Source organism: Coregonus lavaretus (genome assembly GCF_964263955.1).
Source record: "Coregonus lavaretus genome assembly, chromosome: 21".
NCBI lineage: Eukaryota > Metazoa > Chordata > Actinopteri > Salmoniformes > Salmonidae > Coregonus > Coregonus lavaretus.
Window position 1 is genome coordinate 3,257,469 of NC_140008.1, and position 13,134 is coordinate 3,270,602.

At 41.9% G+C, this 13,134-nt stretch overlaps 1 protein-coding gene across 1 annotated transcript in view; it reads left to right on the forward strand.

Annotated features, from left to right (window-relative positions):
• The window catches only part of LOC311148693 (mucin-2-like), a gene marked incomplete at both ends in the record, with an annotated part of 39,515 nt that overhangs the window by 11,366 nt on the left and 15,015 nt on the right, over positions 1-13,134 (forward strand). Inside the window, 21 exons of the mRNA XM_084185672.1 lie at positions 2,361-2,634; positions 3,013-3,127; positions 3,385-3,475; positions 4,013-4,146; positions 4,969-5,185; positions 5,390-5,515; positions 6,512-6,626; positions 6,944-7,094; positions 7,215-7,328; positions 7,884-7,950; positions 8,531-8,668; positions 8,881-9,045; positions 9,274-9,368; positions 9,611-9,737; positions 10,438-10,693; positions 10,910-10,965; positions 11,187-11,278; positions 11,363-11,514; positions 11,773-11,911; positions 12,114-12,224; positions 12,873-13,052. Of these exons, the coding sequence (XP_084041798.1) occupies positions 2,361-2,634; positions 3,013-3,127; positions 3,385-3,475; positions 4,013-4,146; positions 4,969-5,185; positions 5,390-5,515; positions 6,512-6,626; positions 6,944-7,094; positions 7,215-7,328; positions 7,884-7,950; positions 8,531-8,668; positions 8,881-9,045; positions 9,274-9,368; positions 9,611-9,737; positions 10,438-10,693; positions 10,910-10,965; positions 11,187-11,278; positions 11,363-11,514; positions 11,773-11,911; positions 12,114-12,224; positions 12,873-13,052 (2,915 nt within the window). The remainder of the gene's footprint in view (positions 1-2,360; positions 2,635-3,012; positions 3,128-3,384; positions 3,476-4,012; positions 4,147-4,968; positions 5,186-5,389; positions 5,516-6,511; positions 6,627-6,943; positions 7,095-7,214; positions 7,329-7,883; positions 7,951-8,530; positions 8,669-8,880; positions 9,046-9,273; positions 9,369-9,610; positions 9,738-10,437; positions 10,694-10,909; positions 10,966-11,186; positions 11,279-11,362; positions 11,515-11,772; positions 11,912-12,113; positions 12,225-12,872; positions 13,053-13,134) is intronic.

Genomic DNA, 13,134 nt, shown 5'->3' on the forward strand with positions numbered 1-13,134 from the left:
TACCTGTCATTGACCTTACCCTCCATACCTTACCCTCCATACCTGTCATTGACCTTACCCTCCATACCTTACCCTCCATACCTGTCATTGACCTTACCCTCCATGTCATGTCAACTTTATCAAATCACAGCACCTACAGTCCAGACCATTCTTCACAACACTTACATGCATTCATAAGAAGTGTGGAAGCAATTATCAACTTGCGATTGTTGACATATAAATTAATGGAATGCTTATGTACAGCCTTTGAATGTATAATGTATGTACGGGTTCGCTTCACTCTGTTCCCAGGGTGGTAGCCAGGGGCACCAAAACAGAGGAGAAGTTGAGCCTCTCCCTTCAACACTCTTGGTTGTTGCTGAAATTGACCCACTATGCTGTTTACTTTCTGCATCTACATCATATCACCGAGTCTACCTTTAAAATGAACCGGTATTGAAGACGCTGAGGAGAAAAGTGACAAAGGATCAGTCAGTGTCCTGAGACAGAATAATGACATACAGTAACATCTAATCTAACAGCAATGTCCCATAGCCTGTGTAACGTCTTGTACCCACAGTAGAACGTTTCTAGCCTGGGTGCCAGTGTGTTGTTAGATTTCCTATATATAACTGTCTTATGAAATTTGTCAAGTTTGGCGTGCCAATGAATGACGAGGAGTTGACAAGATTAGCTGAAAACAGACTGGCATCCAGGCTGGAAAGGGTCTGAAAGGGTTGGGAACATGGCCGGGACCAGGATGTAGCACTGTTGACGGCCTCGGTTGCTCCTCCTTCAAGAGAAACAGATGGCAGACAGGAGATGCCATAACCCTGAACCATATATAGATGACTCTTATATATCCCTGATTGAACCCTTCTACTGAGCTGCTGCTGCTGCTGCTGGGGACAGACGCTGACCGCGTCCCAAATGGATCCCTGTTGCCTTTATAGTATACTACTTTTGACCTAGAGACCTACGGGGCCTGGTCAAAAGTAGTATACTGTATAGGGAATAGGGTGTCCTTCAAGACACGGCCTCGTTCTGTCACTGGCGTCATCCAGGCCTCACGCATACTGGTACACGCATCACTACACAGTTTAAACTGAGGTTGAACTGCTCTGAACCTGTGTCATGTTGACATATTCACCTTAGATTACAGGAAGTACGAGGCGTTTACCATTATGAGGATGTAATAAAGGGATTATGACTCTAATCTTGGGTATTAATCCATATTGATTGTGTAAACAGTGATACTGATGCTGAGATATAATCGATAGAGTTTCAATCAGGAGTATATATTAAAAAACACAGTAGGAAGTATTTTTTGGGGTGATTGCTAAAACAACTCTTAAGTCGGATTCACACTGTAGGACCCAAATGAGTCAAGTCAAGCTGAGCTGTACAGGGCCGGCCTGGTTACACATCCAGCACAGTTGCTGGAACCATGCAGAAAAGGACAATGTGACAAGGGTCAACCTTATAGTGTGAAATGGGTATCAGGCTATCTACTCCAAATAATGTCCATAATAAATAGCCAAGGGGATAGAGACAAGGGGACTTCTGAAAATGGTTGAATTTCCTTAGACAGGGCTGGAATAAACCCAAATCTGGGGCCCTTCACAAGAACATTTTAGAGGCCCCCCTCTTGGTAACGAAGAGAAAATGTTGCTGTTTTAAAGCTAATTTCCTGCAATTCTTCACATTTTGCAATGACGTATGCCGTGTTGCTTATATTATCTGAGTGCCCAGTCGGTAATCTGGCCCTGTCAATAGACATGTTTACCAAGTCTCAATAAAGTGGCTTGACATCCTCCTTCTGAGGGGTGTGAACCGACAGACACAGATTGAACAATGCCAATATAAAGGAGGCTGTCAAGCAGCACTCTACACTTTTACCTGAAGCCCACTTCACCTGGCCACTAACTATGGGGTGGACAACTCTGTGGTTGTGTGTTCTCGCTCTGCCACTAACGAGCGCCGTCCAGGTGAAAGCCAAGAAGGGTAAGACGATACAGGATCATTTTGGAAATAGCAGTGATTTATTTTGATCTATGCAGACAAAGACAAGCAGTCAAACATTAGAGATAGATACCGTAGAGAGATGCCGTTAGATGAAGTATATATCTATTTCCAACCAACTATCAGTCAAGAACAGACAAATAATGCTATTATGAACTATTATGGTTGGAGCAAATCTGAGTGCAGTCTGTCATATGGAGTGCCATATGTTTTTAATATCTTGATTCACAATCCACTAAAATTGGATATTTTGAAATACTTGGTGAATTATTTACAACTTAGAGCAAACGGATAAATGATGTCTCTTTTTGATTCCGTACATTTCAAGTGGGTCACTTTTTATCATGCTGTCTCCTCAGCTCGCCAGTCCAACCATGTTAACAGCATCTGCAGCACCTGGGGCAGAGAGCACTTCAAGACCTTCGATGGAGACGTGTACCAGTTCCCAGGGACTTGTGAATACAACCTGGCCTCCGACTGCCACTCTGAGTCCTACCAGGAGTTCTCTGTGCACCTGAAGAGGAACGAGGCTACTGAGGATGAGGGGAACCCTACGGTCAAACACGTAGTGGTCACTATCAACGACCTGGTCTTCCACCTGACCAAGACTCTGGTCACGGTCAATGGAGAAATGTAAGTGCTCCCCAAATGTTTTCTGTTGTGCGTCCTCTGATTCATCAGGGAAGTCGCGTTGAGATTCACATCCTTTTTTTTCAAGTGAGACGTGGAATAGTCAGTTGGACTGTCACTGGATGAATCAGCCAAATAATTTACTTTTGGGGATCAGTAAAGTATTGATATATCTATCTATGACAATTCCTCTCTGCAAAATGTAATGGATTTATATAATGCTGTTAGCTATTCACATCTGAGACAGTGCTCTGACATATTTCCAGGGATTTCCTTTTGAATTCAAAGGATTTAACTGCATTTTTTGTGTCCCATTGTTGTTAATTGACACATTTCTATGTAATCTATGTTTTTAATGACGTTCACGATCTTTATTCCCAGTGTAACTCTGCCCTACTACAATGGAGGAGTCCAACTGGAGCGGAATGCAGTTTACACCAAACTCTACTCCAAGGTTGGCCTGGTTGTCATGTGGAATGGAGAAGATGCCGTCATGGTAAGCCGTTATAAGAATCAAAACAGTATATATCTTTTTTTTTATTTGCTTTGTAAGAATTCAATACTTTCCACTGAAATGGACTGTTATCGTTAAACAGTGACCAGCGTAAAACGAACCCGTGCAGATGCACAGATACTGTGTGTGAGCGTTGTCTTGCGTCTCTCTCAACTCGGTATCTGAGCTGCTGCTCGTGGCAACGTCGTTTCGCTGAGTCTACCTTGAAAAACTGTTGACCCCATCACTGTTTGCGTTAGGTGGAGCTGGACTCAGAGTACACCAACCGTACCTGTGGTCTCTGTGGAGACTTCAATGGCCTTCCAGTCCACAATGAGTTTATTTATAATGGTGAGCATTTATACGAATTATAAGCGTTACGATTCATCAGCATTATAACATGTATAGTCGGTTATAACACACTTATAATCATTTATATAAATATGTATAAGCATTAATAATGGCTTATTCATGTAAGGTTTTAAGGTATTACGTGTAATCAATATATTCCAAGTGGCTAATATTATCATTTATATAACATGTATGGTAACTTATAACGCATTTCTAAGCATTTATGTAAATATTTATAATGGCTAATTGAGTTGTTATTATTAACATGTTATTTATGTTATATATTCTAAGTGACTGTTATATATTCTAAGTGACTGTTATATATTCTAAGTGACTGTTATATATTCTAAGTGACTTTTATATATTCTAAGTGACTGTTATATATTCTTATATATTCTAAGTGACTGTTATATATTCTAAGTGACTGTTATATATTCTAAGTGACTGTTATATATTCTTACATCAAGTAACATCATTGTAATTTCTCCCAGGTTGTAACTTATTGATGAAGGATAACATCATTGTATTTCTGTGCAGGCCGTAAAGTGGGCCCCGTTGAGTTTGGCAACATGCAGAAAGTCCACAGGCCCAACGAGGATTGTGAGGACCCCTATGAAGAGGAAGATGAACCTGCAGACGTTCAGCCTAGAGAGGACACATGCAAGGAGTTTGTAAGTTCTTACTCCAGTCTGCTCAACCTGACAAATAGAGTACACTATTTCCATGTATTTCCCTTCATTGTATTTATTTATATGACAGCCATATGGAATGAATAAAGTTAAAATATGGCATAATATTATCCGTATCGCAACTAACAACCTCCTCATCCTCCTCTTCCTCCTCCTCTTCCTCATCTTCCTCCTCCTCTTCCTCCTCTTCCTCCTCCTCCTCCTCCTCTTCCTCCTCCTCTCCACCTCCTCCTCCTCTCACACTCCTCTCCCTTCACCTCCTCCTCCTCCTCCTCCTCCACCTTTTCCTTCTCCTCCTCCTCCACCTCCTCCTCCTCTTCCTCCTCTTCCTCCTTCTCCTCCTCCTCCTCCTCCTCCTCCTCCTCTTCCTCCTCCTACTCCACCCTCCTCCACCTTCTCCTTCTCCTCCTCCTCCTCCTCTCCACCTCCTCCTCCTCTCACACTCCTCTCCCTTCACCTCCTCGTCCTCCTCCTCCTCCTCCACCTTTTCCTTCTCCTCCTCCTCCACCTCCTCCTCCTCCTCTTCCTCCTCCTCTTCCTCCTCTTCCTCCTCTTCCTCCTCCTCCTCCTCCTCCTCCTCCACCTTTTCCTTCTCCTCCTCCTCCTCCACCTCCTCCTCCTTCTCTTCCTCCTCCTCTTCCTCCTCTTCCTCCTCTTCCTCCTCCTCCTCCTCCTCCTCCTCCTCCTCCTCCACCTTTTCCTTCTCCTCCTCCTCCACCTCCTCCTCCTCTTCCTCCTCCTCCTCTTCCTCCTCCTCCTCCTCCTCCTCCTCCTCCTCCTCTTCCTCCTCCTCCTCCTCCTCAGCATGCCCAGTGTGACCAGCTCCTGCGCTCGGCGTTGTGGAGCTCCTGTGGTGCGGTCGTGAACCCTGAACCCTACATCCAGGCCTGTGTTCAGGACCTGTGTGGCTGCAGCAACACTTCTGATAGCTTCTGTGTCTGCAGCACCCTGGCAGAGTACTCCAGACAGTGCTCCCATGCTGGGGGGCAGCCACCCCACTGGAGAACAACAGCCTTCTGTGGTAATGGGACATCTCAATAACTGTCTGGGAGTTCAGGAAAACATTTACTGTAGATCAAAAAGTCACATACAAAACGATAACTATTTATTGTCCATAGTCAGCTTCAGATCACACAAAAGTCTTAAAAAATTAATAAATATATGTATGCATATTGACATGTAATAATAAAATGTACTATAATGTTGTTTTCCTTTGTGTTCTTAGACAAGCAGTGCCCATTCAACATGGTGTATCTGGAGAGTGGCTCTCCCTGCCTGGACACCTGTACCCACTCAGACACCAGCTCACTGTGTGAAGAACATCTGATGGACGGCTGCTTCTGCCCTCACGGTCAGCCTTTCACCAGAACACACCTCATATTATCATTATGGTAGTGATGTTATAGAACCAGAACACACCTCATATTATCATTATGGTAGTGATGTTATAGAACCAGAACACACCTCATATTATCATTATGGTAGTGATGTTATAGAACCAGTACACACCTCATATTATCATTATGGTAGTGATGTTATAGAACCAGAACACACCTCATATTATCATTATGGTAGTGATGTTATAGAACCAGAACACACCTCATATTATCATTATAGTAGTGATGTTATAGAACCAGAACACACCTCATATTATCATTATGTTAGTGATGTTATAGAACCAGAACACACCTCATATTATCATTATGGTAGTGATGTTATAGAACCAGAACACACCTCATATTATCATTATGGTAGTGATGTTATAGAACCAGAACACACCTCATATTATCATTATAGTAGTGATGTTATAGAACCAGAACACACCTCATATTATCATTATGGTAGTGATGTTATAGAACCAGAACACACCTCATATTATCATTATGGTAGTGATGTTATAGAACCAGAACACACCTCATATTATCATTATGGTAGTGATGTTATAGAACCAGAACACACCTCATATTATCATTATGGTAGTGATGTTATAGAACCAGAACACACCTCATATTATCATTATGGTAGTGATGTTATAGAACCAGAACACACCTCATATTATCATTATGGTAGTGATGTTATAGAACCAGAACACACCTCATATTATCATTATGGTAGTGATGTTATAGAACCAGAACACACCTCATATTATCATTATGGTAGTGATGATATAGAAGAATGGTGTGTTTTCACCACTGTGTAGGGACTGTGGTGACGTTCATGACATGTTGTGTGTTTTCACCACTGTGTAGGGACTGTGGTGACGTTCATGACATGTTGTGTGTTTTAACCACTGTGTAGGGACTGTGGTGACGTTCATGACATGTTGTGTGTTTTCACCACTGTGTAGGGACTGTGTTTGATGACATCTCAAAGCGAGGGTGTATCTCTCAGGACCAGTGTCAGTGCAAACATGACAAAGTGTATAACTCTGGAGAAGTATTCAGACAGGACCGTGAGGAATGGTGAGTCATTGGTTTAGACTTAACGAGCACAATGTAAATCACTGAATAGTTAAAATAACAAGTTAAATTAAGACAGAAGTCATAACATAGGGTTCATGTATCAGGATTATCCTGTAAACGACTTGATCATTTGTTCTGTCAGTCTCTGTCATTGTCCTCAGTTATCCTGTAAACGACTTGATCATTTGTTCTGTCAGTCTCTGTCATTGTCCTCAGTTATCCTGTAAACGACTTGATCATTTGTTCTGTCAGTCTCTGTCATTGTCCTCAGTTATCCAGTAAACGACTTGATCATTTGATTTGTGTCTGTGGTTCAGTGTCTGTCACCATGGTCAGTGGTCCTGTAAAAGCCTGCCCAGCCCTGCTACATGTGCAGTTGAAGAGGGTTCACACGTGACGACCTTCGATGGGAAAGCATACACCTTCCATGGGGACTGCTACTACCCACTAGCCAAGGTGGAAAGCAAGGTATGTGACATTTACACTATCATTTTCTGAAGAGGCAATCTAGGTGATACGTTAGTGTGAGTGGATGGTATTTTATATGTCACAATGTTTTCTTGTTTTTGTTTCCCTTCTCTGTTTCAGGATGAAGCCAGTCCAAAGTTTACTGTTCTGGGCCAGCTGGTTCCCTGTATAAGACAAAAGTTTGACACTTGCCTCAAGAGTGTTGTGGTCTTGTTGAACAATGACAGAAACAATGTGAGCTTTACCTTCATTCAAAGATGGAGATTTGACATATACACTTAACACATGTATAGTATACAACAGCTCTATGTATGTACAGTCAGGTCCAAATAAAATGAGCAAAACAGACTTTGTTAAATATATCATGAAAATAAAGCTCTTTGGCCACGCCCACAAGTGGTGGGTTTGGCGTCAAAAAGAAGAATCATATGTCGAACAGAGCCCCATACTTGCTGTAAAACATGGTGGTGGATCTTTGATGTTACAGGGATATTATGCTTCCACTGGTCCTGGGGCCCTTTTTAAGGTCAACAGCATCATGAACTTTACCCAGTACCAGGACATTATTTACTAATATTATGTTCCTATTTTTTGAGCATACAATATAGCTCAGTATTTGTTTTATATATTTTATAAAGTATTTTATGCTCATCTTTATCAAGGGTGGCAATAATTTTGAACCTGACTGTATATGTACTTATAAGTATGTAATATGTATATACTGCAAATCTAGTCTTGTGTTGAATAGGATTAGTATTAGTTGATCATGGCTATTGTTTTCTTTTCCAGGCTTTGGTGATTTCCGCCGATGGGAAAGTCAGCCACAATGCACAGATCACTCTGCCTTACAACACAGGTGGGACATGGAATAATTAAGCAATAAGGCCCGAGGGGGTTCGGTATATGGCCAATATACCGTGGCTAAAGGCTGTTCATGGTCACGACGCAACGCTGAGTGGTATAGCCGTGGTATATTGGCCATATATCACAAAACCCTCGAGGCGCCTTATTGCTATAATAAACTGGTTACCAACGTATTTAGAGCAGTACAAATAAATGTTTTGTCATACCGTGGTATACGGTCTAATATACAACGTCTGTCAGCAAATCAGCATTGAGGGCTCGAACCACCCAGTTTATAATAAAAATGATACACACTCTTTGCCATTCTTCTATGTTATGAAAGTGCAACCAGCAACATATAATGGAACAGATAATGAAACATTCACCTGTATAGATATCAATTAACTAATACTAGTTATTATTACACTGTACTTCCAGGGATATCGACACAGTAATAAGTACACTAATGTCTAGTGTTATAAAATGTTTTATTTTATTTTTTATAAAACATGAATAATATTTAATTTAACGATATTCCCCCCTCACCTTTCTGTTCCTAGCTGACATTAGTGTATTTATTTTTCTTCCAATAGCTGACATCAGTGTGTTCCAGCCGTCGTCCTTCCACATGATTCTCCAGACCAGCTTTGGGCTGCAGGTTCAGATCCAGCTGATCCCTATCATGCAGGTCTATGTCACCCTGGACGAGAGCTACAAGACCAAGACACAAGGTAAGTTAACTCCCAAGCTGTAGGCATGTACCTCTGAAGGTGAGCAGATATCAGTTATGTATAGAGTTCAAATTCTACTTTATGTAAATGTAATAAACATTGGTAATCTTACTCACCAGGGCTCAATAAAATAATAAAAACAGCAAGAAAGTAGAAAATTAGTGTTTTGTGTAGGTTTATATGGTGTTCATTTCTGTTTCTGTTTCTTCTAGGTCTGTGTGGGAACTTTAACAAGGTTCTGTCTGATGACATGAAAACCCCCCAGGGTATGGTGGAGGGGACAGCCTCTTCCTTTGGTAACTCCTGGAAGGCTAATCCTACCTGCAGAGACAGAGAGGAGAGGCTGGACGACCCCTGCTCCCTCAGTGTGGAGAATGGTAAGCCCTCTTCACTAACTCTTTAATTGAAGGGCACTTGCATAAGGAGTTCATAACACATTCATAACCCCTTTACATAACACAATACAAAGCAGAACATAAGCATTTCATAAATGTTTATGTCAACAACCGCAGTATCATGTCATTGGATCCAAAGCGATGCAGCAAGGCAGTTGTTTATACAGTATCAGACATATTTGAACTCTTGCCACCTTCTTGTTTACTCAGAGAACTATGCTAAACATTGGTGCTCCTTGCTAAGAAGTTCTGACAGCACTTTTGCCAAGTGCCATGCTATGGTGGACCCCGAGATTTACTATAAGGTAATACATTTTGTATAACTGGAATTGTAATATTTCATTGTGTTACGTCTGGTTTGGAATGCTCACAATATTATCTTGGCTGGTTGTGATATATATACACTTGTAAGTATTTGTCCTGAACTTTCTTACTGTTTTTAATGCTGTTTGTAATGCTGTTTGTAATGCGAAAGCTCTGGCGAATGAGATTTGTCATATATTTATTACATATGGCAAATTTACTTCAGCTGAAATATTTTCTATAGCGATGCACATACGCTAGCTGTAACTGTGAGAAGAGTGAAGACTGCCTGTGTGCCGTCTTCTCGTCCTACGTGCGAGACTGTGCTACCAAGGGAGTGGTCCTGTCGGGCTGGAGAGAGAACGTGTGTGGTAAGTGATTTACACTTCTCATATTTATGTCTTGCGGTATATTATGGAAAGGAGATGACAGTATAGGCCTCTCCTGGATACCAATGAAAGGTTCACTTATATTCTCATTAGAACATATGCATTCTGCAAATGGTTCTACTGCCATCGCTAAAAGTATGGGAGACAGTGGACAACGCTGGCAAATTCCACTGCCATTGCAAAAAGTAGAGGAGACAGGGGACATCCCTGGCAAATTCCACTGCCATTGCAAAAAGTAGAGGAGACAGGGGACATCCCTGGCATATTCCACTGCCATTGCAAAAAGTAGAGGAGACAGGGGACAACCTTAGTAGATTCCACTGCCATTGCAAAAAGTAGAGGAGACAGGGGACAACCTTAGTAGATTCCACTGCCATTGCAAAAAGTAGAGGAGACAGGGGACAACCCTGGCAAATTCCAATGCCATTGCAAAAAGTAGAGGAGACAGGGGACAACTTTGGTAAATTCCACTGCCATTGCAAAAAGTAGGGGAGACAGGGGACAACCCTGACGAGCTAAAAAATAAGATACCACCTCTTCTCAACTCATCTGATGTCAACTTTAACAACACTTACTTACTTTATCCCTTTCCTTCCTGGAGAAAAAATTAGCCTTTACTAAAGTTTTCCAACACTGCCGATCTTAACTTTAACCAACACTTTTCATATTTCCCTACAACCAGACAAATACACTGGTAACTGCCCAGCGTCTCAGACCTACTCCGACCAGGTCCAGAGATGTCAGCTGACCTGTAGCTCCCTGGCCAGCAAACGCCAGGGTTGTACCAACGACTTCCTCCCAGTGGATGGTTGCTCCTGCCCGGACGGCCTGTACATGGACGACAGGGGCACCTGTGTACCCATGGCCAAATGCCCCTGCTTCCACAACGGCGTCCACATCAAGCCTGGGAAGTCCGTCAACATTCAGGAGGAGCACTGGTAAGAGACTGTTTCTATCTAATAAAGTATCTAGCTACCTACTTACCTGACTACTTACCTACCTACCTACCTACCTACCTACCCACCTACTTATTTACCTAACTTACCTACCAAAGCAGCAAAGATGTCATATTTCCTGCTAGTATAAAAAGTACACAATCCTGCAATGTTATTCCAATATTAAAATAGCTCTTGATATCATGTGCGTTCTTCTAGTGTCTGCACCAATGGGAAGCTTCACTGCCGTTCCTGGAAAATGCGTTCGGAGAGTAGTAAGTAACCTTTCTGTGTCCCTTTGCTATTCATATCCCATTGTCCCTTTGATGTATACAGTATTTTACCTAGACATGAGTTCAAATACTATTTGAGAGATCATTTCAATTACTTGAGTCCAGGACTAGGCTTAATCTGTTTTAAACCGGCCCTAGTATTTGAACCCAGGTCTAATTTGACAACTTATTGTGTAATAACAATGAAACTGCTTCTGTTACAGCCTGCCAGTCGCCGAAGGTGTTCTTAAACTGCTCCAATGACCTGGGAGTACAGTGTACACGGAGCTGTAGGAACCCAGATTTCATGGACTGTGTGAGTTGACTTGTTGACTTCCATTAGTACCTGACCTAAGGGTTGTGTTCTTTATTTAATTCCTTTCTCTCTCCTTGACCACAGTTCTCTGCAGAGTGTGAGTCTGGGTGCAAGTGTCCCATGAGTCTGTGGGATGATGGGAAAGGTATGTGTGTGAAAAAACATCAATGCCCATGCAGCCATGATGGAGTCCTCTACGCCCCAGGAAAACAGATCCCAAACGGATGTAACACATGGTGAGTTATTGAGATGATATGATATGATGTTATGATATGTTATTATGTGATATAAAATGATACAATGCGAGGTTATGTGATATGACATGACGTTATATGATACGATACCTTATATGATAGGAATGGAGATTAAAATTAAATGGAATGAGATTTCATGGCATGAGATGAGGGCTTGCTTCATCCTTTCTAGCTAATGTGAACAGAATGTTATTTTAAGTGGATATTTGACTCACTGTCTCTCATACTGTACACATGTAGCACTTGTAAGAGTGGGAAATGGGAGTGCACAGATAAGAAGTGCCCAGGATCCTGTACGATCTACGGCAGTGGCCATTACAAAACCTTTGATGAGCGCACGTATGGCTTCCAAGGAAAATGTGGCTATGTGGCTGTCCAGGTAACAAATGCTTGTCAGGACAATTCAATACAATGCAATACAATTCAATTCAATTCAATTGTGATGTGTTTTTATACTAAAGTAATATGTTTGTATAATAGTACTGCCGTTGTCTTCTATATTACCAACTAATGATTTAAAATGCAAAAGTCTCATTTAGTTTCTAAAGTACTCTCTCCCTCTCTCTCTGTCTCTCTTTAAGAACAAATGTGGGAACCGGTCTGGCCATGACAACTTCACGGTGATCACAGAGAACATACCGTGTGGAACCACAGGCACCACTTGCTCCAAGTCTGTCAGGGTTCAACTCGGGGTACGACTGGAGAAAACACACACTCTCACAGGCGGCTGGTGGAACCTTAATTGGGAAGGATGGGCTCATAGCAATGGCTGGAACTGAATAAATGGAATGGTATCAAATGCATCGCTGGTTTCCATGTGTTTGATACCATTCCATTCACTCCACTCTAGCCTTTATAATGAGCAGTTCTCCCTTCTATACATGTTGGATCATACTGAGAGATACATACGAAACAATACATCATTTTGCATTATTTAGCATTCGCTCTTATTCAGAGTGACAGTACAATTAGTCAATTCAACTAAAGTATGTCAAATCACCATCACAATCATTGCAAGTAAAACTTTCTTCCAAATAGCCACTTTCTGCTAAAATTAGTACGACATTCAAGTCGTTTTGTTTTCTTCATAAAAAGCTTTAGAAAGTGTATTGTCTGTCATAGTTTTGCAAAATTCCGGTAACTTTCCCCAAATTCCCCAAATTCCCCAGTTTTCCAGAAATCCTAATTGCAAGATTTCTGGAATTACGAGGTAGTAAGCAGGAAATCCGGGAATCCTCCAACTAGGATTTCTGGAAAACCTGGTAATTGGGGGAAAGTTACCGGAATTTTGCAACCCCAATTGTCTGTGAACAGGAAGCGCTAAATCCCCTTTCTTACAGAGAACAGAGCTGAAACTATCAAAGGGGACCTATGAAGTGGTGGACCTAGGAGTGGGCTCTCAGATCCAGTACCGAGTGAGGCCCGCCGGTCTGTACCTGATTGTTGAGTCAGACATCGGGATCGCAGTGCTGTGGGACCGCAAAACTACCGTCCGCATCATCCTGGAGCCACAGCATAGCGTAAGATTAATGTTGAAGAGTTCAAACATAGAGAGCAGAACCTTTGATGGAATAGACTTGGAATGGATGGACAAGACATCAG